We start from the raw sequence: 25,105 nt of genomic DNA, 5'->3' as shown, positions 1-25,105 counted from the left end.
TATATATAAAGGACCTCAACAAGAGGTAGAACAAGTACATACCTAAGTACATACCTATACTCCTTTGAGCCAAGACTCATCATCTTTCTCTAAACAACCCAGGAATCAGGTATGTTTGTGCAAGAAGAAACTGCCCTACTTCTCTCCTGCCTGTCAGAAGAGAAAGGAACACAAGCATTCAGCCTGGTGATTTGCAGTGAAGGCACCATACCCACCTGCCAGACTCACTCTCATCCACCCGCACAAGTCCCTTATATCTAGACTGCTCTGTCTGGGAGAATGCTACAAAAATGCTGAGTTGAGCCAGGTAGCTTTTCCCCACTTAATGCCTTCCCTAGTTTGCTGGGACAGGATTTATGAACAGGATACATGTTCTCATGGAGTTTGGAAAGGGAGAAGTTAAAATGTTTGCAGACATACCATGATCTGGGAGGACTGGTTAGCTGATTGAGTGGCAGTAAAGTATGGAATACTTACCAGGAATTTTAACCTAGGGAAAAGCCATTGAGACTGCCGCAAAAGCAGGAAAGGCAAGTACTTTTACTGGACTGCCACTGAGGCTTACAATAGACAGCACAGGCAATCCAGCCAGGGTGGGACTATGCTCACCAAGGAATGATTTAGCTGCACAAACCAAGGACATTCTTCTGCAAAAGGGGTCCAATCCCAGAAGGCAGAGCAAGACAAATGTGCGCTTGTGGCTCACATTATATGCCCTGCATGTTCATATGCCTGACCTACTTGTTGGCATTTACCCCAACCTCACACTAAAGGAGAAAAGATTTCTTCACAGGTGGAATTTCCAATATCTGACTTTAATGATAGTATTGAAAAAAGGCTTTAGGAACCTAAATACTCTCTTGTCACTGTAAATGCTAAAACTCAAGACTGAGGTCTTTAGCTTTTACTAAGGGTGACAAATATCAAAACTGTGAAGCCCAGTCACTAAGTGCTCAGAAGCCTGTATATCCTAATACCCAACTCAAACTGAATGCCTAAAATGATCCACAGTTATGGAGTGGGGAAAGACTACGCCTTGCACTGGATGATTTGGAGCACCCAGTATACCATAAATAGTCAAAGCACTTATTGGAGACTTACTGGAGTAGATCCTCCATGGGATACAGCCAGAAGAAAGGTGGCAATGCCATGTGCCCTTTAATCCTGTGGATGCTACAAGCACTCTCTACAGATTAGGGATGTTTACCTAATCTGATTGGAACCAACCCTTCTTGCAGACATGCATGTTAGAGTTATTTATCTACAAATTATCTTTACTCCTGCACTTGAATTTGTTCCAATTTGTGTGCTGCAACTGGGATCTAAAGTCCATGGGTGAAGAAAACAAAAAGACTCTAGTATTTTCTTCAGTACCTGAGAGAAGACATCCAAACTGCAGTACCTATTTCAATATAATTTATATGTTTTTTATGAAGTGACTAATAGAAAAATCTTATTGCTTGGTGGGAAGTGTAGATTCAAATCTCATCACTCTGAAGAGAGAAATGAATTCATATCTCCCACATCCCCACTTGAGTGACATTTGGGAAATGTGAACAGTACTGTTGTTGTGGTTTTGGATCCTTCTGGTTTTTTGTAAGATAAGACTGATGCAAGCATCTTACTCCAGGAGAGATTTCATATATAATATATGGTTGTAACTAGTGGCCTCCTTGCAACCCTCAGCAAAGTGTTGAAAGCCGCAGCTTTCTCAGGGACAGAGGCGCTTCCTGTTGTCTAGTTTGCTTGCTGCTCAGTGTCCTGGCTTTCTGGATCTCGTTCCAAAATGCTTAATTGTGAGCCAACAAGGTATGGGACATCTCAGCTGGGGCCGTGGAGACTCCTGGGCAGGCAGGTGCCTCTGTCTACTTGTGTTTCTACAACCTGATCTAGAGGAGGTGTGGATGGTGGGTGCTCTAGGCTTTATCCGTGGATTTGAATTCTGTATTAACTGCCTCTAGGTACTTGTTGCTTTCCTGTGTGTCTTTTTTAATGATTGAGCAAAACTAACCACAATCTCTTTTCACACCCAATTTCTAAAGAAACTCTTTTAACTGGTTTTCAGCTGAACTGTGGCTTTCTTGAGCTTGACTAATGACAAGAACAAGACATCAGAAATCCAGTGTACAAAGTCATACCTTGTATTTTTTAATATGAACTATTCAGTCATTTGAGAACCAGAAAAACCTAGTGTATGTTGCAGTTTGGGGAGATTTTTTCTGTTTAGTATATTATTGCACTACAATCTGGGCAGAAAAAAAACCCTTGCCTGTAAAGACAGAATTAGCTGTTTCAAGAATCAATTTGGGAGGTCTCATTATTTCAGTATTACAATTTAAGGTACAGGGAAGTGCTCAATTTAAAAATAAAAATATCTGAACACAGTTTTGACAAATACAGTCCCTTGAATATGGCTTGAACTGGACATTCAAGAAGATGGCACAAAAACTCATTCAAGAGCTTTCCATCCTAACTTTTGAATGTTTTCATCAAGCTTACTGCACTGTTTTAAGAAGTCATTGAAAAGCTTGCAGAGATTACAGCCTAAGAGATCATGATGCCTTGTCTGGGAAAAACATTGTTATAAACCCTCAGAACAAGTCCACTGATTCCAGTAAATTAATGTTAATTAATTGGATGAATACTTTCTGAAAAACTGGGTACAGAACATATCTAAATTCTTGAGGCATTCTAGAAAAGAATGGAAAATCTTCTAAATAAATAGGTACTGTGTTACAGCAACAGTTTTCATCTTAGAATGTACATGCGAGTACACAGGTTGCTGCTTCAGTTAAATAAAAGCAGATGCTGTGCTGGAAATTTCCAAAGCCACTTGTTCTCCTTATAACGCTTGGAGCATTTACAAAGCAAGACACTAATATTTCTTAAACCATCAGCAGCAAGGTAACTGAGCAGTGCAAATATATTAGTATTATATGAAAAAAAAAAAAAAAAAAAATCAGAGTAGGAAAAGACACTGAGCAAGTGAACGAGAGAGCACTGGAATTGAAGATTATCATCCTCAAGGTCACAGCTAAAGTCTTGTCAACTCTCAAACTACTGTTTCTTAATCATCTACTTCTTGTGTTTGCGAGGAGACTTTTTCACAAAAAGATACAGTGAAGTCAGTAACATTTTCATCTCCTTATTGACATGGCTTTCTGTTGGAGGAAGCTTGTTGTGGGTGTTGTCCTTAACCTACTTCATCCCAGCACTTTGGAAGTGCTCTTGAAGTGCCAGAGCAATCCCTTTACACAGGTGTGTTCAATAAGGTGGATCCTTACTCTGATCTAGAAAGTCGTGGTTTGGTTATCATGCCATTGAAGAGAGGTCATTGACGTAGTGATCTCCTGGTCAAAGTATCGTTGCTACTTTTTCACTGACAGTTTTAGCATCAGGAGACAAGCTTGCTTTTGAGTTTGCTTTTGCAGAAAGGAGCATGGAAACCAGTCAGAAATGCTATCGTTAAGGACTGATTCCTCAAAAATACTTGGATGCCTAATTCCTTTTGAAGACTTAGGGAAAAATTAGCATCGTTCCCAAATACTGTTTTGCTGCAGGTGCTTAAAGAAACAAGAAAAAAAGGTCAGTAACTATGAGGCAAACAAAAGCCAGACAACATTTAATTAAATGTAAACTAGCTAGTTTTCACTCTTTGCTTCTGTCAGATTATGTATTTGAGTATATCAAGTAAGAACAAAGCAAGAATGAAGTATGATCCTATTATTCTTGAAGACTGCAAAAGTTATTATTTCATCTGTAATTAAAATACAAATGGTAATGGCAAGGAGTTAGCATGTGATGTGACCTAAAAATAAAAGACTAGCATAAACACATGTTCAGCCTAAAAAGTAGTCTGTCTTGTGATTAGTGTGACCATTTCAAAATATTTCCTGTTGATTGTATAACCTTTAAAAAGAAAGGATAGGTTTTAGCTGATGAATTGCTAGGTGTCTTCTCTTTCTACTAATCTTGGTACAAAAAGGATAGATTTCTTTTAAATTAAAGAAACATGTAAGTAAAACTAGTTAACAAACCTAATTTTTTTGTGTAGAGTAGTTTATAGCATGGTGTAACAGAATGCTCTAAAATCTATCAGTCTATGCAGTGCAAACACAAGTAACATTTCTATGTAGTTTATAGTACGTCTGAGTGTTAGCATCTATAGAGATGGTGTGGGAGTGGTGGAACGTTTGAACTGAGGAAACCGCTTTTGAAATTTGTTTTTTTGTGTGTGTAATTTTTTTAAAGAGTTTCAGAGAATTGAAAGAGGAACCTGCATTGAGCAGCTAGTTCTAACTTGTACAAAACTTTCCCCACATCATGTGATGAAATGTCTTTTATCACTGCTCTCTTATCTTTGGTATCTGAGATGTTAGAGCACTATGGCTTTGCTCACCTGCATGGCTGGATATATGGTGCTAGAAGGGGTTCTGAAATTTTTTTTGCCTTTCCAGGCTCTTTTATGAAAATGTAATGCACAACCTTTACTAAACCCCAGTCCTCAAGAAAATGCATTTATTGTCAAGCTTAAAACTCTGCTTTCCTTCTCTTCCTCTCTGTATATGTCTATGACAATGCAGCAAGAGACTGAGAAACACACACAGAAAAAGAAATTATCCTAAAGCTGCTCTCCTCGAATTTTTATTGCCTTTATGTTTTTATGAAGACTTGCTAGGATGTTAAAATAAAAAGGACTTGAGCCTGTTTCCTTCAGTTCCCTGAATGAGTTTCAAAACACTGGCTCTATCATTTGCTTGCCAAACCACATTAAATCCCCCACAGGCTGCAAAGCTAAGTGACTATCGCAGGCATTGGTGACTCCATCTTGCGTGCTTTGACAGGCCTCTCCACCGTCAGGTTGATATGGCACAGAGAGGCAGGCTGGACACAACACATGTGCAGAAACTGTGCCCAAGTCCCAGCTGATTCCAGCAGGGTTGGGTAAAGCATTGGCTTGTCATGTCTGTAAGAAAACCCTGAGATGGCCCCAAGCTCCTGAATTTCCCGTAAGAAAGCTGAGCCATGGGGCCCAAAATAAAGCTGGGAACTAAGTAGTAGCAAAACTTAAATGACCTCCACTATTCTCAGAAAGAGAAACAAGAAAGTAGTTGGTGCTGATCTTCCTTCACAGCAGGCAGAGGGGCAGGTATACTTTTCAAAAACACCATTCTGTCTCTACTTCCGGGAAGTTGAGGGCATCCTTGAAGCTTCAGAAGAGAAGGTGGCTGCTGTTGGGTCTGCAGTTACATTTCAGCCACTGCCAAAGCATTAGGTGCCTGCTAGTGAAGGAGCTCCCATCAGCAATTCTCCTTTGAGATCTACAGCACTATAAGAGAGTGAAAAAGGGAACCAAAACCTTTCAATAGGGAAGCCCTCACGAGAGCCCAGGTTTCAAGCTTGTTGTTTTCTACCAAGTCTTATTTCTCACCAGATATTCCATATATTATGGCATTTCTTTTGAGTCAACAGGTTTTATTTTCATGTTTTATCAATGCTAATAGATTAATCAGCTCCAAGAAAAGTTTTTGGTCCCTGGAACATGCTTCTCTGCACCCTCAGCTCACAAGAAGGATCCCTGATGCAGATTTGCTTTGTGCTAGATGAATTCTCCGCACCGGTTCCCAAGCAAAGTTCAGCAGTGAGTAGGCAGGCTGCATGCCATTGCCCTGCTGAAGAAGGCTGATAGCATGGGCAGAGGCTGTCCCTGGCCAGCTGACCTCCACAGCAGAGAACGGCCCCAAGCGCGTGTGGTTTATTAGTACCGAGCAACACTCAGAGTACCAACTAAGGGCCTTCTCTACTTTTAGTCAGAGCATCTGTTCTTCTGGGGACAGGGGAGGCTGTTTTTAAGAAGAAAAGGAATTCTTCAGTGATAACAGAATTTCCTTTGGTATTTCTCCAAGACCTAATTCTGTATGTGTGTAGTAAAGGACCAGCCTCACCAGTAGGCTCCCCTCTCTGATGGGCTTTGCCATTTATCCAGTGCTGCTTTTGTCAATGGCCCAAAGCAACGGCTGGGACAGTCTGGTGTCTATCTTCCAGCTGAGCACTGTAAGGATCCAGAAAAAATTGCAAAGGAGAAACTCTGTCTCCTTAGACATATCCAAATAGACACAGGTAGGGTCAAACCTCACACACAAACAATAGAATATTATTTTTTTTTAATTAAGCAGCTGAAGTTGTAGAAATTTATTTGCAATGAGCCATAGGCCAAGGTCCTTGGGGTGTCCTCATGGTGGAGCAGGAGACCCCAGGTTGGTGCCCCTGCTGCTGAAGAGGCTCAGGATGACAGAGGCCTGAGTCAGGAGTTGCTTCTCCTTGTCTTGCAAGGGGCTCCCCTCTAGACCTTGAAGGAGTGGTTTCCGCGAGAAGTCACACTTGTGCTGCCTGAACACACACATCACACCTAAACCAGGACAGAACATTTGCCCATTTTGTCTAGGGGTACTCGAAGGGTTTTGTTATTCCTGTACTGTTTGCTCTCACAGCTGGTTTTCTATCCCAAGAACATTGCTGTGACATTTACCATCCTTGTTATGTGACTGATGATACAGTCCTGCAGTTACAGCCTTCAGCCCATGGAAATTCTGTCTCATTTGTTGATGCAGCTGAACTGTTTACTGGATGTGACACCAAGCTTCCTGTAATACAAGAGCACCGATCCTTCAGTGACAGAGCCTGTTTTGGGATGGCTGTACCAGTGTGTACCCTAGCCATACCATTTCCAACAGTTACTTTCTTTCATCAGACTTCTCAGATGCCTAAATTAGGTCTGATTCCCAGCTGAAAACCAGGTCAGTCAGCATCAGCATTTTTACACTTTTTACGTGTCTGTGGAGACACAAATATGTGGGCTTTTTTCTGGCTGTTTTACATGATCTGCTTCATACACTTCACACATAGAAACTGTTTGTCCAGTTCCTTCCTGGACTTTATTAATACATTTTCCTGCCCTTTTTTCCTAAGAATACAGAGGATTTAATAACATTCCCACCCCTAAGTATGTGTAATCCTGAACTATATGCTTTTCTGTGTCAGCTGGCTTTCTCCAGTATTTCGTTTATAAACTACAACCTTAACTTTTAGTAACAGAAGCCTTGCCCTGTTTTGGTTTATGTCAAGCCATATTTTCCTGAATAGTTGCCATCTGCAACAAACATTTCCTTTATTCTTAGTACATTTATATTATTTTCCAATGCATCTATCTTCAAGTTACAAACTGAAGCTGCAGAAATGCAGTAATATCTCAGAATATGTTACTTAGAGGTCTCTAGGGCTCCTAACAACCCAGATTTTGCCTCTAAAGTGCTGTCTGCTACTGCTCTATTGTTATTAGTATCTTATTGGATCATAATTGTACCAGTCTTCAAAACTACCTAGGAGCTTGTCTTTACATATCCCACAAGTTTCACAGTCTTCCCCTCCAACAGGCAGTTTTCACACAAACTGAAATCTATAAAGCCCATAATCAGCTCCCCAAGGGAGATGATATTTTAATCTGGGCCACCAAAGGACCTCCCCTCTGGTGGAGGCAACCTCTCCAGCTTGCCATTCCTCTGTCAGTAAATGTCCATTCTCCTCAGAAAAGCAGGGACTGCTTGTCCATGGTGGGACTGCTCATTTATGGTGTACTTGAAAGTTTCTTCAGAGTATTTCTTTTCTGCCAGATTACTGCATTTGGTTTATTGTGTTAGTAGGTTTTAGCAGAACAGGAGGAGTTTGATTTCCTTTTCCTTATAAACTATTTGGGGGAAGGGAAGAGTGTTTGCTTTGTCATTTTTAAGTGCCAGAGGGTAAGAATATTGTGTCTGCTTTTCCCACACCTGAATTCTTACCACAATCAAGTTCCTCTCTGTCCTGTAGACTCATTTTGAGAGCTCATGCCACCCAGTGGTCCCCTTCTTGCTCTGGCAAAGGCATGTATTTCACTTGAGGTTAGACCCCAGCCTCAGCTAGAGCTCAGATAAACCTCAATAGTTTGATCCACAGCCAAGAGACGATTAATTAAGGGTAATTAATTAGCTGCCATGGTGTGTGGCACCTCACTGAAGACTGAGTCACACCAGAATCTTATGTATATAGCCACATTTGGCATCACCGTTTTATGATAAAACTTAAAAGTTCTAAATTCTCCAGTCTAGGCGTTAAGCTAAGCAAATTTTTTTAAAAATAATGCAGTTTTATCCTTGTCACTGCAGCTCTCAGACTTAGTATACTTTTCCAGGTGGTTGAATTTTAGGTGTCACCTTAAAAGGAATTTCTCTTTAAGACTGGCTGAGCTCTGGAGCCCACACTTTTCTTTATAGTGTTTTGGACCCAGTGAAACTCAGACACAAAATTTAGATTTTACATTACATTTTCCTCTACTGTAGGATTGCTTTCCTTTCATTTAAAGGCTTATTCTACTAACGTCTAACATACAAATAGCAGAAATCTCACTTGTAGTCCTGAAAAAAAGTTTAAAAACAGAAGAATGTTATCAGTTGTAGCTATACTATTAAACAAGAAAATAATATCATATATTATTATATATGAACATACAATACAATAATATCATAATATATATAATGCTGTGCACATATGTATATACATACATATATATATATATATGATGAATTAGTAATACAAGCTAAAACATCATCCAATAAAAAAGAGAGAAATTCTAGTATTTAGGGTGTTGATTATGGGGTTTTTAGGTAATTCAGTTTGTGATACCAGTGGAAAAAAAAAAAAAAAAAAAAAAAAAAAAAAAAGCATGCAAATTATATTTAACATATAATATTTAATATATAATATTATGTCAGTATATTATAGTAGTATCTCATACATAATAGTCATTTTATAAATTGGAAAAATAATAATGCTTTACCTGTTCTCATGACGGCTTCCCACCTTTCCTTTACTTAGCTGGTGTAGCTTGTCATAAGATGCTGCCTGCATCAGCATCACGCTAAGGCTGCTCTCACCTTTTACCAGCCTGTGCTGATTACATGTGGTCACCATATAAAATATCATGGCTGTATTTATTTACCTTAAGCATGTGGGCAAGCAGACAACCGTGACAGAGACAATATAGGTCATAAGGTGTTGGTATATTGGCTGTAGTATAGTATGTCTTATGGTATAGTAACGAATACACTTTCTCACATGGTAACCTGCAGCTGTTTTGCAAAACTTTATCCCAAATGGGTAAGCAACCTCCTTTGTATGTATGAGTGAGATCAAATGCATAGAGTGGCTGATGAGATATGGATTCATACCTTCCACCTACATTGCAAGAATGTGTTTGCTTGCCAATACGCTTCAAAAGAGCAGACCACAGATATGTGTGGTAGAAGAGACTGTGAGATACAGACTGTTTACAAATTGAATACCCAGGATTAGCTCTATTAAGTTGGAGCTAAATGCCAAGGTCATAAAATTCATAGTTAAGACATTAATTTTTAAGTGCATAGGTCAATAAATAACACCCTTCAAAGCCCAGCATCTTCACTTTCATTATTTTATCTCAAGATGGCAAGATTCCAGTAATGATCTGCAGAGCAGCGATGATACAGATATCTCAGGGCATTTTGCTAGCAATAAAGAGGAACTCAACTAAAGCCAGTAACATTGCAATGTATTGTCTGCTGATAAGAGCAGAGACTAGCTCCCCCAACAAAACCAGCTGCAGAACATTTGACTTCCGTCTGTGATTATTTCATAGGTAGCATTCATATAATATTATATCAGTATATATCTTGACTGTAATTAGGGCACTTATATACTTCTCAGCGCAGCAACAGTATATTAGGCAAGGACAGAATCCTATTTTTGTCTTATTTATGTATTTAAGTTACCTAAGTGCTGTGAGGACTTGAGAGGAAGACCAAAGCCTGAATATGAGGGCACTTGCAGTTTGGTTCAGCTGAAGTGCTAATTTTGACCTGCTGACTCACCTGCACTTGAGGACTTTCATAAGGATGAAACAATAGCAGAGGTGGTTTCAGGATGCTATTGCTGTTGTATCTCTTTGTATTAGTTCGATAGCTCAAGCAGTCACAAAGAAACTGAACAAGAGGTGCAGCTTTTGCTAGAAATCTTTTTCTTTTGTTCCCCTTTTTATAATCTTCACTTCTTGTATGTTACCAGTCATACCTCTAACTGGTATCAAATTGCCAAACTGAAGAGAAGTCAGGAAAAAAGTGTTGTCAGGGAAAAAATACTTATGTTGGCTCTTTCTTTTCCTTTGTGTGCATATACAACACTGCTTTTAAAACTAGGTGATAGAGTACATCTGCTCCTGTAGTTAGCTATTTCTGGGGTTCCTGCTACCTGTGCACTGTGCCTTTGGGTACATCTGCTCAGCACTGTCCAGGCATGTGTGAATTTATACTGTGCCCTGTGCCAGCCACAAGCAGCGCAGCTGCAGTTATCAATGCTTAACATGAGCTTTCGCAGAGAAGTCAACTTTCAGTTCTTTCAGCATGTGAACAACGTGAGTTTGTATGAGCTCAGACAGGGTGAGCTGGCTTCTACCTACCAAGCAAAAAAGCTCTGGGGTGCTGTGCACATAGAACATGTAGCTGCCTCAGACTTCACTGGGACTTGCATGAATACCAGACCTACAGAACTGGTCCCAAGATAAATGTAGCCTGGTTGTGCTATCTGGGCTCCATAGAGACACCCCAAGTTGTTCCTCTCAACATATACGCAGGCAATACATGGCTGTCCTAGTGACACATGCCCTGATCATGATATGACCATAATTATAAGGCAAAATTAGTCAGGGTACCCCATGACTGTAGCTTGAATACTGTTGACTGCTGATGACAACATTGAAAAAATGAAGAAACTTTCTCTAGCAGAGAATCATAACCAGTTGTAAGACCATATACACAGGCAATTGAACATCATTCAGGAAAAATAAAGTGATCTATAGCTCAATAGTAGAGATATGATTCAGGATTTGCACTCTGAGCTGTGACAATAAGCAGTAAGAGAAACCATGCAAAGGGAAGAGTTCTGACAGTGAAAAATTTCTCATGGAGACCACCCGAGGTGAGCTTCAACCACTCCTCCCTTCAGGCAGGGCTGGGAAGTATTGTCCAAAATGCTGGGCAATGAGGAGATAACCACAGAGCTCACACATTTCCTACTCCCTTGGATTGCATACACTGCTGCCTACTGGCCCTTCACCAGCCTGGGCACGCCTCTCTTGCTAAAGTACACGTTGGCACCTATTTTCCACTGGTATTGACAGGAGGCCCAGGGGAATGAGTGGACGCAATATCAGTTCCAGCCATATGAAAGAGCCCATTTTTTGAATAAAAGCCTTCCAGTAAGAGGCACAATCTGACAGGAAACAAGGTTCATGCTCCCTGTACATCTAGCTATTCTTGCCCTTTCAGGAACAGAGAATCAGATATGCAAGAAATGTGCCAAATTCATGTCAATTTAGCTCCTACAGAGCCCCTGGTCTCATGTAATTTTTTCAGCCAAGACTGTTTTCTCTAGTGCTGATGTAAGAATCACTTCTAACTGATGTGTGAGCCAGGAGAATGTCCAGCCTGCCAGGAGTTCACCACCAGTACACTGCAGAAGGCATCTGGGGAGAGAGCAGAGCAGTCACTCCTGTAGGTGAGCTGTCAATAAAAGCTAAATTATATGTGCTGAGCAAGTACACCAGCAGGACCAACAGAAGACAATTTTTATTCTGAGTTCCAGCTGTGGCATCTTTGCTACACAAACTGTTTTATGATCACATAAAACTGACTGTAGGTTTTGACACGCGGGTGGAAGAAGGTGGATACAGGTAAAATCATGCATTTGGTCCTCTTCTGTGCCAATTCATTTTCACATGGAAGCTAGCCTGGTCATTTTAAAGTGGCAGCTGAGTGGTCCAAGTGTGAAAAGGGACAATTATGTTTTAGTGGACTAATTCAGATTTTGACAGAATCCAGGCAATTGTGTGCCTCCAGGAAACCAGGATCTGAATCAACAGGATGTTTAAAATGGGCTGGATTCAGCTTCAAACACCTGCATTTACAATGACTACATATGAGCCTGTTACAGTTGCTGGAGATCTGCCCAGTACAGTCAGTGGCATCCACACTTTCCAACTCACCCTAAAATAGACACTTGGATTTCTATGGATGCTAAATGCACAGCTGTAGCAAAGACCAGGCCAGAAAGTTGCCAGCTATACCCAAATCTTGCTTACATTGTTACTGTTCTGGAAAACGAGTTGCATAATCATATAAATCTTACTTAACAAGAGGAACAATAATTCAGCTTGTCTTTACAAGTCATCAGTTGTTGTGGATCCAGCATGAGCTTTTGGGGACACATCTGTTTATCTAGGAGGTAGTAAGAGGTTTTGTACATGCTGAAACCAACTAATGGAAGCAGTGGAAGAAAGCCTATCTGAAGACAGCCTGTGTGCCCAGCCAAGTTCTTTGATTCACCCCTAACAATACTGTTTCCAATTTCTGGCCTTAGTACATTACCTGAATGTTAGAATTACACTATATTCTTTTCTCAAAACATTTCCCAAATACCATTCCAAATTATCCTTTCAGCTACACCTGCAAAACTTGGTTGACTGTCCTGTTTATGGACTGCATCATACGTTAAATCAATCAACAGCTACAGACTGTTACATCCTTAGTGCAAGTGCAAGAAAAAGCAATGTGTGAACTTTTTTCTTTTTTTTTTTTTTTTTTTTAATTTTTTTTTTTTTTAATCTCAAAAGATAATCTTCAAAAACACACATGCAGATCTACCTCAATTCCTTTGTGGACTGAACAGGAGAGGAAACATTAAAAAAAAATTTTCACAGAAAAGAGAGATGAAAAGATAGGAAGTACAGATTTCAAATAGAATATATACGCACTCATATAAATATGTTTTCTCTAAAATGTCAGTCATACCATACAGACTCAATACAAGACCATCGAGCTTTATTCTCTGTTGGGAATCTGTCATATTGTCTACCACACACACCCTGTGCCAAAAAAATGTTACTTCTTTTCCTGGCATTTGAGGTCAGAAGGGAAATGATCAACTACACTTTTTCCTCAAATTTCACAACAGCTATGTGAGGCAATTGCTTGTAGTAGGAAGTAATTGCAGACCGGAAGCCATTGTCTGTTAATCCTGGACACAGGCAATATCTGAAAGATTTAAAGTTATAAAGGAAATCAGTTCACATGTTCTTTAAATTTAGGCACGATAGGGCACTTTCTGTGGACAAAGTTCTATAAAAATATAAATCTTCACCTTCCTGGCATAACTCAGGGGCAAGCTACCTGCAGGAGGGCCCCCTGGCACAGGATAACTCCACATTACCTAGGATGTCTGCCAGAGTGGTTAAGAGGAGCTTTTCAATCTGGTTGTCCATGGCTATGCAGCATCCGGCAAAACCTGTGCTCTAATGAAGTCAAGTTTCCCTGCCAGGCATCAGAAATATTTCAGTAACTGCTTACATACATGCTCTTCTTCCGTGATATGTGCATGATAGCATTATTTCACCAAGAGGCAAGTTACTTTATCCAGTTGGGAAATAAGAGCATGCACATGGGCAGAGACTGCAAAAGTAATGTAAGTCCTGGAGAATGAATTCCAGAGCTGTGATGCTGAATTCTTAAAAGGGGTTGCCTTAGCTTTGCTAATCATTTTAAAAGTATCAGGCTTGAAAAAAAAAATAAGCTTACGAAGTCTGTTTGTAGGAAAGATTAACATATATATATATATATATATATATATATATATAAATATTCTAGCTATTAGCCTATAAACTGGAACCTCTTTAAACCAGTTTAGGATGCTTACTCTGACTGAAATTTAAATCAGTCTAGAAAATCTATCAGTGGAATTACACAAGTTGACCTAAGGTTTTGCTCACAGAATTTTAAAAAGCTGGCTATCTTGCTACTAAAGAAAACTGCAAGCTGCTTCATTCTGTAGTGCAACTAGCACTTGAAGTCATAGAATCACACTTCAGATTCTGAGAGGTTTTTGTCAATGCTGGCCCACAGCTTTACTATTTTCATAAACCTGACTACTGCAGAAATGAACTTTTTAAAGATCGCAGGCTTACTGACACAGATGATAGTGACTGTGTTTATGCAAAGCTTATCTAAATTAGAGTGAAGGTTGCTAACACCAGCACAGAATCTGACTTTGATAATTTCTGGTTAGCAAAGGTGAAGGTTCAACTGAACTAAAATTCAGCTATCAGCAAAACTGCATAGTCCAGGACAGACACAGGAAATGTAAAGGTAGGTATGTACTGTTAATTTTACATGTCTAGTTCTGAAAAATTAATACAGTATTTCCTTGGAATATTTCTTTGCCTCTCACCTGTATATTTAGATTTTACACTTAGTAAGACGACTTCAGTTGAATCTTGGAAACTGCCCACTTGCACTCTCTCAGGCTAGAGAAGAGAAGCACTCTCTAACAGGCAGAAATGATAGGATTATTTTACTTCACCTTTGAATAAAGCTCTTTTAATCTAGATTGATATAGCTAACAAGCTCAGCAGGCATGTACCCCTCCACTACACTAAAGATAGTAATGCTTCTGCATTTTCTCCCTGAAAAAATAGAGGGTTTTTTTTACTTCTTAATGTGAAATCCTTGTGGAGAGAAGACATTCTTGTTTTACCTTGCTCTAACTCTTTGAGGTCAGAGCTATAACCACCATAGGGTTTACTTTGACTGGGTATACTAAGATAAAGACTGACATTTGTCTCCACAAGAGTTTTTGATTAATATAGTGATTATAAAGTAACTCTTTCATTGTAAAAAATATGCCATCTTTTGCAGTGAAGGCATACATATGCTATTCTTTATGTGAATAGTCTTTGGTAAAAAATAAGAAATAAATAACAGGTTTATTTTTCTAAAGCTAAATGACATAGAAGGTCAGGAATATTGCAGGTAGTTAGATAGATGTTTTCAGATTTGTTTTGTTTGCTCAGAAATACTTGTATACACAGGTGCTCAGAAGGTAGAATTCTCATTTCCCAAATCTATTTATTCTTAAAAGATGATAAGCTAAAGCCTAGTGGGAAACAAAGTCTTTGTGATAACATAACTACAGGCTCAGCAAGTTTCTGATATTTGCAATAATGATACTCAGAACAGAACAACAGAAACAAACAAAAAAAGAAATCTCACAAAAAGAACAGGGAAGGCCCAATACAAAGAAGTTTCTTAGAAGACTTACGTTCAGATCTTGACTGAGTGAATGAAACCCTTGGCTTTTAGAAATGTAGAGATGTAATCGTACAAGCTAAAATTTGCATGAAAGGGTGAGAAAGAACCATCTAGACAAAACCTGCAGCCTCTTTTGGTAAAGCCCCTGTTCAGTTTAAGGAACATGCAATCAGAGATGCACTCATTTACATTTCCCAGTTTGGTGAACTTGAACATTTGCAGAAGTGTTTCGCTGAATTGCATCAATGATGTTTTAGGAGCAATAACTGAGTTGTGTTACAAAAGGACACTTTTTCTTCCTGTTCCTCATATTAAAACCCTTTACTCTATTTAAATATCAAAGTGTTTGCCACTTTTCCCACAACTCAAGATGGCTGGCTCTTGGCTCCTTCTTCTCCTCATACTCTGTCTACCATAGAAATTATGTATCTGTTTTCTGTGCTTCTCTAAAATTCTGTCTTCTCACTAGCAATTCAGACAGTCCAGGAGGGGTTGAATCCTGAGCAGGAACACTAAGATTCCTAAGTTTTCACCAGTTTTAACTACATTTAGCTCTTGTTACTGCTTTGAAAATTATTAAAATGAACAAGTAAAAAAAAAAAAAAATTAAATTTAAAATGCAGTCTTTTGAGAAAAAAACAAAATATATTCTTCAGTCACATTTGCATTGATTAAAAAATTATTTCTCTAAGTGCTTACAATAAAATCTGTGCTTTCATTTTCTTAATTCTGAATCTGTTTGCAATTGTGTTGAAATTGCAGTTCAGGTTTTTTTTCCTGTAATCTGAAACATTCTTCAGCTGGAAAGGTGTCTTTCCAAAAGTCTAATAATATTAAAGAATTTATGAAATAAGACCTTTTTATTGTACACAATAGTGCTTTGGTGGGTAGTGAACCAAAAATTATGAAACAGAAGAGGTTTTGGAAGGGTTTCTGCTGCATGATATGTTTTGAGATTTATTTTTCCATCTCAAAACACACACAAATAACTAAACTTTTTATAAAATGGAAATTATGGTTTTCATTTTTCTTACAGGCTTTTCAGTCTTTTTCACAGGTGCACTTGACATTGACAACAGGAAGAGAATAGATGTGAGAGAGGAAACACATCAGTTTTATTTAGTAGTCCCCTAAAAAGAAAAGTAGACACATCTCTACTGTTACTCTTTCACAGCAAAGAAATAAAAGTTCTCTTCTGTTTTTTTACTGTTTGATTTTCAGTATACCCTTTAATGTTTTACTTGTCATATTTTGTCAATTGAAGGGAAAGGAATCACCATTCCTGTCAAAGAGGTACTGAGCAGCTGTCACCTTTGCTGACAGTTACAGCTCAGATGAAAACCTGGTGTTACTGAATTTCCAAGTGAGCTTTCTATTCAGAGTGCCATGAACTAGGGAGTATGAAGAGAAGCAAAAAAATTCTACCTAGATTTAGTGAGGGTTACTTCAGAGGCTGTAGGCCCTCTTAGTATCTCATATAAGACTAAAATACATCCATCCACTAAATGTTTCAGAAATGAGGCAAGCAGAAAAGCTTAACATTTCTTTTTCTATGTCAGAAGCTTGAGGACTGATGTAAATGGCAATAAGACTGGAGCTTCTAAATTGAAGAATCCCTACTGAGTTTTTGTTTTAGTCTACTTGTATGTCTGCAGGAGAGCTGAGCACGCACAGGACCAATGTGATCAAGCAATGCCCATTTATTACAACTAAGAAAGCCCTTTTATAATGTTCTCCCGCACACGGGAGTAACATGCAGTACAAGTCCTCAAGACTGGACAGTTACCTTAGCCCGCGCTTTAAACCTTCTTATGATTGGATAAAAAGTGCCACATCAGCCTTGCCAGGCTTCCTGCCTTGTGGAACTTCCTCTTCCTTCCCAACCCCTTCTGGGGGCTGTTTGTCTCGTCGAGTTTCTCTCCCCTCATTCAGGGTTACGTCCTTATCGCATTCTTGCTTAGCTGAGGCTCTTATCAGTCTTGTTCTCACGCAGGATTGCTCACATGGCCATTCTCTCGCAGAAAGCCCTCTAGAATCCCAACATATGTCTATTTGTCTGTTGCAGTTTAAATATAATTCTCCCCAATAAAAGCAAACCCATGTCTTTCTAACAGGGATATTTATGTAACAGAACTATACTTTTAACAGATTATGCATATGAAACCTTAGTTGAGAGTTGATGCTTTAAACTTATCCTGCAGCAAAGTTTCTCTTGCAGAGAACTGATGCAAGCTCCTCTGATTTGAATTGTGTTGGAAACCTGTATTTGAAAGGAAGCAACTCATAAAAGGATTAGAGCCCCATAAGGATTTGACAAAAAGAAAGACAAAGTTGGAAGGAGGATTTTCTGTACTCCACATTTCCCCAAGAGGCTATTTGCCTTCGAGAATGATTTGCAACAACAGTCTTGTGTGCTTTGCATGCCCCCCTCCTCCTCTGCAGAAGACACTAGGGAAACATCATTTTATTCTTTTGCTCCTTGTGATGGACATCTTCCTTACTGAAAACCATGCCAAGAGAACCTACCCTTTTCAGAAAGCTCTTGTAGGCATCTAACCACAAAGTCTGGTGCCTTTCAACCCCTATTCAAGAGGTGCATAAATTTGGGAAACACTTTTGTTTTACTGATGGTAGTGTTCCACAAGTGCATGAAATTTGCCTTTAGCCAGGCCATAAATCCTGATGCTGTTTGTACAGAATCTATGCATGCATTTTTTTATCTCCTTGTCAAGATGTGCTCTCAGAAGAAGCAAGTTTAGAAGAAAATACTGTCATTAGAAAGAAAGTTTAGATTTAGAAGAAAATACTGTAATTAGCCCTAACACAAAACCAAACGTAACTGGTATTAAATAGCTTTATGACCATTGTGACAGATTTAATGGAAATAGTATCTAGGAATAGTATCTAGGAGTGAGATCCCTTAGCCTGTGAGAAAAAATATCTTTCACTTGAAAAGGCTTATTATTAGAGCTCTGTAGATACTTTGATACAGATAAAAATTTTCTTTCTGATTTAGGAAATTTAGGGTTGTTAGGTACAAAGTGGTGCCACTTGAAAAGGATTTTTGAGGCAACAGAGTTCATGAATAGGTATTTAGTATGGTAAGTCGTAGATAGAAGAGTTAAAATATACAGCATTAGGGGTTTTTTGCAGCGAGTGCCTTTTCAAGATCCCATGAAAACTGAAGAGTTAGTTTCATTCTTGATATAGCTCTCCTGAAAAGAACAGAATTTCATCTGCAATGGATTTGGCTCAAAGTTTTTTTGCAGTTGTGATCATGTGATGTGCTCATTACTTGGAACATGTTTGCTCTGTGTCACATGCATGATATATTAGGAACGCATCTCAGAGTTCTTTGCAATTCCTATTTTCTCGTGCCTTTTTCTGGGCTTCCAACAGCTCAGCTAGAAGCTCCTGAAAGACTGGCAACATTAGTTAACATCACTTGTTTGACACTGGCTCACACTACTTCTGAATGTTTTTAGCTGACATTTGAAGTACTATATCAAATTGATCAGGTCAAGAAACAATAGAAATAAGCCCCCTCTGATCTTGCTGCTGTAGCTGTGCTTTTTTCTGGATCTGCACTCAGTTTATTTTTAGAGTTGAGTATCTCTCTCTACCGAGCTACAGCCTTCAGTAGAGACTTCACCTTTGCCAGGTTTCAGGAATCATCAACACTTATTTTGTGAAAGATCTAGCAAGTTTTCCAGTAAGACCCTCTGTCAGGAATGACAGTTTTTGACAGAATGGCTATTTCCAGATAGCATTAGCCAGCACTGAGGGCTGACCTCTCTGAGAGACTGATCTATTACACTGCTCACAGGCTACAACCACGCAAATTAAAGGTCTTATTTAACTGGATCTGAGGTTAAGTGACACCAGCTGGCTGGCACTTATGTTTTTTTAATCTAACCTCCTACACCAGGTGTGTCTTGCAAAGAGATGCTTGGTTTAAACAGTGCAGGTGATCAGAGTCCACAAGTAGCCTGAACCCACTCTCTGCCCCTCTTTTATTAAACAGCATAGATGTGCCCACAGTTACTGGCTGGCTTGGCCCAGTACCCTTCTCAAGCGTCTATTGCCACTCTTCACAGAACTTACTGTTGTTCTGTCATCTGTCTTTCTGGTCATTCATTGCCATTTCTTCACTTTGCCAACTGTACTTCTGTGAAACTGAATCCCTGTACTTGCAGCTTAATGAAAATAAGAAGGCATGCATGTAGCACAGTGAGGCATGAGTTCTTAGTTGCAGCTGCTAAATGCTGCTACACTGTACAGAATAATTAAGCTAAACCATAAGCTCATGTCTGTCAGTAAAGATTTATACAGATCAAAATTGAAAGCATGGTTTTACTTTGCAGACCACAAACCTGAAACTAATTTTGTAGAATTACAGGTGATGCCAATAAGGCAGCTGCAAACAGAACATGTTTTAATAACTTACATCTTGCAGAAATTGAAACTCAATGGCTTTTCTTTTTGTTAGGAGAGGGGTTGTTACTTCTTTAGCCTGGTCCCTTCAGCCTGTAAACCAGTCCAGGCAACTGCAATCTGTCCCTGGTTCTTGATTATACATGGTGTTTTCCTTATATTCTGTTTACATCATGAATATACCAAGAATTATTGAATGCATGTTCTCATTTCCCCAATTGAAAAAAAAAAAATATCCAGTACTTACCTGTACTTACTCACTGTTTAGTTTGGTGGGGGGGGGGAACTGTCAGAAAATACTGTGTATTACAAGAAGCAAGATCATGACATCTAGAGTAGATAGGATGGATTTAGCTCATGGAGATACTGTGGCATGGTGTTCTCATGTAGACATCAATTTAATTTTAATTTGTGATATGTGATTTTCTTTATGTTACAATAACATAAGAGGTATGAACACATAGACTGCAAAAAATATCAGAAAGCCATTCAGCAGGGGAAAAGTAGCAGTTGAAAGCTAGGAAGAAGTGAGACTGATAAAACATTACCATGATTTGGAGGGAGAAGATAGTTTTCAGAAGGTAATTTGAATGGATTCAGTTCATTCAGAGATAATCTGTCAAACTACATAGAAGCTTGTTCATAGTTTGATTAATAGAAGTATGTTCTTAATTTCTGTTCTGACATACTGCTTTTCTTTCTTGACAGTTGTCCTCTAGGTTTGTAAGCCAAGTGTTCATGATATGATTCAGCTGTCTTATAGGGATCAACAACCCCCTTGTGAATAATGGTTAAAAACGGATCCCAACTCGACGTTGAAACACTGGCAATGCTCCAGAATAAAGCCATCTCCATCACCCTCCCAGTTGTGTATACACTGGTGGCTTTGATCAGTATCCCTGGCAACTTGTTCTCCCTTTGGGTGCTCTGCTGTCATATCAAACCCAAAACACCTTCTGTTATCTTCATGATCAACCTAAGCATCACGGATCTCATGCTGGCCAGCTGCTTTCCCTTCCAGATTTCTTATCACATCCAAAGCAATCACTGGAGCTTTGGCAAGACTCTTTGCAGCCTTGTGACTGTGATGTTCTACTCCAACATGTATTCTTCCATACTGACCATGACCTGTATCAGCGTTGAGCGGTACATGGGTGTGGTATATCCCATGAAGCTGATCAAGTGGAGAAGAAAAAGATATGCCCTGGCTACCTGCCTAGGTATGTGGATTTTCTTGCTACTAGCCTTCTACCCACTGGAAAGCACAGATCTGACCTATGAAGTGAAAGAATTGGGGATTATAACCTGTTTTGATGTCCTCAAATGGGATATGCTGCCTGGCTTTGCAGCCTGGGTAGCCTTTCTCCTCACATTATTTTTCGTGCTCTTCCTGATCCCTTTTGTTGTAACAGTTGCATGCTATATTGGCACCATTCGGAAGCTTATTCAGACATCAAACAGATATGGTAACAGGCAGAAGACTAGATCCATATACCTGGCGATGATAGTCCTTCTGGTATTCATCACCTGCTTTGCTCCCAATAACTTTATTCTACTTGTGCATATGATCATCCGCCTATTTTATGACAGAAGTTTGTACCCTGCCTACAAGCTCACCTTGTGCTTCAGCTGCCTCAACAACTGCATAGATCCCTTCATTTATTATTTTGCATCCAAAGAATTTTACCAGAAATTCATGCAACTGTTTCGCCCTAAGGTACTGCTCAGTGACAGTCTGGAAAACAGAAGGGAAAGCTTATTCTCTGGCAGGACCATGTCAGCCAGATCAATGTCAAGCGGACCAATGGATGGGTTAGAGGGAGTAAAGGTCTATTTGCAAAGGCAAGAAAGTGTTTTTTAGCCTTAGACATCCTCAGAAGAAAGGCAGCTGTGAGGTCCATGAGCAGAAACAGAAAACCTTCCTTTCTGAATGGCTACCCTCAAAATACCTTGCTCCAGCGACAGAACTCAAGCCATACTTATATTGTGCACCCCACTTCAATATTTTTTTGGTGAGAAATGGAAGCGTTAAAGGAACTGAGTTTATTCAAGAAGGCACTGAAGCAAACCTAACATTGTTAATTAGGGTTTGGCCCGGAATTAGTCCTACTGAATGAAACCAATGTTTTGTTTAGAACAAAAATTACTTTCAGGGTGTGTGATCTCAGTGTTTAATCAAAGGCTTGTGATTCACATTGAATGTGAAAGATTACTGTATATGAATTAGAGCATACACTGAAATTGGATTTGGGGTAGGGGAGTTATTTTTCTAAGCAATGTGCTGGGTTTTTTTTGTTTGTTTTTGTTTAATGTATTGCTTTATCTCCTGCTGTATTTCTATAAAAGAATGAATAAAAATAGCTTGTCTTTTTATCATTAATGCATAATGCATAGCCACTGTGGATTCACCACAACAGTCACCCAGCTGTTTATCAGAACCAAACCACACTAACCTTTGAAAAGGTTAGGTTGACTCATATTATTTATTTCATTTTATATAGCAGAATATCTCAAACAATTGAAGGAAAGCTAGAACTAACAATGTTTGAGACTACTTCAGCTGCTGAGCAGATTATATTTTAATTTCCTGAAGCTATTAATTTCTCAGGATAGAGGGGAACAGTTTTTTTAAGAAAACATTTTATCACATTGACCTACTACAGTTATAATGCTGCTGCTCTTGTGTGATTGGTATCAATAAGTCCTTTTCACCAATTCACTATAGGCTATATGCAGAAGAACCATTCCCCTCAGCAGAGAGTGTAGCTTTATATAGCCCATGGACAGTGAATTTATCTTCCTTATGGCAATGGTGTGGATTATTAATCAGATTTTCACATGGATATATGAGAATTAAACCACAGACTGGAGTGATTCTGTGCCAGCAGAAACCAGCTGAAAACCTGTCCCTGTGGCCAGATGTCAGAAACATTTAGTTTTTTTTTCAAGAGGGAAAACAGAAAGAAGAAAAAATGAAAGCAAGGCTTGAGAATGGGAGATATACCAAATACCCTGGAAATAGGTTACAGCAGGTTAATTATGCAGTCCTGTGTTTGGGACTCCTCTCTGAAATATCCTTCTCCAGCTTGTTTGCATATACTGTGTCATGTTTTAATTCTTCTCACATCTCAACAACTGCTTGGATGCTCAGCAACTGTGTGCTTGGATAGAAAACTGCTACAGAATATGTACTGGGGACAGACAAAGGCAAAGATTTCCTGTAGTGTTTACAGCTTTTTACTTACCTTTGTCCCTCATTGACAGTGAAGAGCCAAAAACCACCTGACAAAGCCAGACAAGTTTCCCCTCACAAGCAAGACACAGCTATACAGTATCCTTTTGCTGCACTGCGACTCCATCCAGTGCTGAGTAGGAGGCTGTCTTCGACATTGTGGATAGTTGGTTCAGACACCACATGATATGTCTGCCTTGAGCATACCTATACTGATTTCTGAACTCCTGTGTCTAAGTGAAATACAACGCTCAAGGCCCTTAAAATTCACATTTTTGTGTGTGTATATGACATGAATAAAACACAGTTTTCCACCATAATCACCATGAGCTTCTTCACAATATTGGCTGGATAACCACAAAGTCAGCTGTGAGATATTTGTATGTCCTATCTTTTGCTAAAGTATCATCAGTTACTGGAGCAGGATAAATGTCAGTGGACCTAGTACTACCTTTCAAAAGCCGTCTGAAGTGTTTTGTGGCATTTCATAGTGTTAGTTTTAATTGATCTGCACATTGTCTGCCCACAAGGCCAACCTTAGTGATATGCAACTTGTCCAAACCTTCCCATCAATTTGCTGGGAAGCTACCCTGCACTACCAGTCTGTGTGCTGGCTGCGTATGTGCAGTGAGATGGGCTTGCTACTTTACATCATCTCTTGGGTGCTGAAAGAGAGGAGCCCACTGCATATGTTCCTGGTGAGTCCAGGGCTCTGAGCTCCTGTGTCAGCTCTAGCACATGCTCCAAAATGCCTGCTTGTGCCAGGACATCTAAAGAAAGAACGATGTCTCTTTCTAAGCCATTACACATCCGTCAGGCAGAAATTTAGTTAGTTTACTTATGTTTTGCAAACCTGCATATTAATTTATCAGTGCATGGTTTCACCTTGCTGTTCAAGTCCCTCCACTATCCACTTTCACAGAATTCCATCTTTCTAATTACCAAAAATGTTTTCAGCATTTTGTTGTGGCAGAAACTTTTTTGGAGGTTATACTGAAATCTCTCTCCTGTATGTTTTGGTTTTGTTTTGTTTGTTTGGTTTTTTTTGTTGTTTTGTTTTGGTTTTGTTTTTTTTGTTTGTTTTTTTGTTTTTTTTTTAACATGCAAGTATTTTTACAGTGAGAGCCATTACTTCTCCTAGCTCTAATGCAGACTTTCACTCTGTTTTATCTTGAGCCTGATCCTCAAGCACTTAGTGTCTCTTAAAATGTGCTGCAATGTGCCTGAACTGTAACTGACAGCAAACAGAGCCAAAATAGAAGAAACTTTGCACTTTGGACGTTAACTGCTATATTTTGAAAAAATACTGAATTGCTTCTTTTTCAAGTGAGAAAAGATGCTTACAACTGACTGGAAATGTTCTTCTCTTGAGCCTCATGCAGGTCTTCATAGCCCTTCATCCCTCTTCTGACATTGTCTAAAAATGAACAAGAAGGATTCCTCATTCAGGTACCTCTTCGTGTCATTCTACTAACTAGCCCCTACTTAGCTCTGATTAGGCAATATTCCCATTTGAGTCAGCAGGATTGTTCCTTGAGAAAGGAATATAAAACTGAACCCAACAACAGCAGTGTTTTGAGTCTAATGGTGTATACTATGAAGTTTTGGAGGAATTTTTTAGGAGAGGACGAGCAGAAATTATACTGTTCTTTGACACTGGAAACATGTCCTTCTGGGGCACCATAAGGTAGCAAGACTTCTACCCTCCTTGGTCAGTGGGTGTGAGTGACATATATATATCTATATATATACACATAAATGTAGATTGTCATTTGAGAGGTTATTGAGAAGTTAATGTTTATATTGCCCTTCAGTTTGGGGAATATGGGTCCTGAGCAACATGCTTACTTAATTGCTTCTATGGTTAATGTCATTTTAGTGAGAAGACATGAATGTATAGGATTCTGTTTGAGTGTGGGTTTGGGGTTTTTGTGGTGGGGATTTTTGTGGTTTTTTGTAATTATTGTTTATCATTTTAATCTATGAATGTGCTTGGACTTTTCCATATATATATAATAATAATAATAAAAAAAACCCAAAACATAAAAAGGACATGATTTAAGATTCTTTCCTTTGTTTGCACCTGCTATGTGTGAGAAACTTCCAGGGTTAGAAGCAGGCAAGGAAACCAAGTTATGAAATAAAACTAATCCATTTTCCATTGCTGTTGTGCTTTTCTTTAGATTTCTGTTTAAAGTCTCTTATTTTTCCCACACAGTTTGAAGATTGATTT

General features: G+C 39.1%; 1 protein-coding gene across 1 annotated transcript in view; it reads left to right on the top strand.

The window, feature by feature from the left end:
- P2RY8 (P2Y receptor family member 8) overlaps positions 1-22,078 on the top strand; it is a 30,183-nt gene extending 8,105 nt beyond the window's left edge. The window contains exon 2 of the mRNA XM_026849703.1: positions 20,349-22,078. Coding sequence (XP_026705504.1) covers positions 20,428-21,501 — 1,074 coding nt within the window. The 5' untranslated portion in view covers positions 20,349-20,427 and the 3' untranslated portion in view covers positions 21,502-22,078. The remainder of the gene's footprint in view (positions 1-20,348) is intronic.
- The last annotated feature ends 3,027 nt before the right edge of the window (positions 22,079-25,105 follow it).

The sequence above is a fragment of the Athene cunicularia genome, assembly GCF_003259725.1.
Source record: "Athene cunicularia isolate RWA chromosome 1 unlocalized genomic scaffold, athCun1 chr1_part1, whole genome shotgun sequence".
In the NCBI taxonomy this organism is placed as follows: Eukaryota; Metazoa; Chordata; class Aves; order Strigiformes; family Strigidae; genus Athene; species Athene cunicularia.
This window is presented reverse-complemented; position numbering and strand designations above follow the sequence as displayed.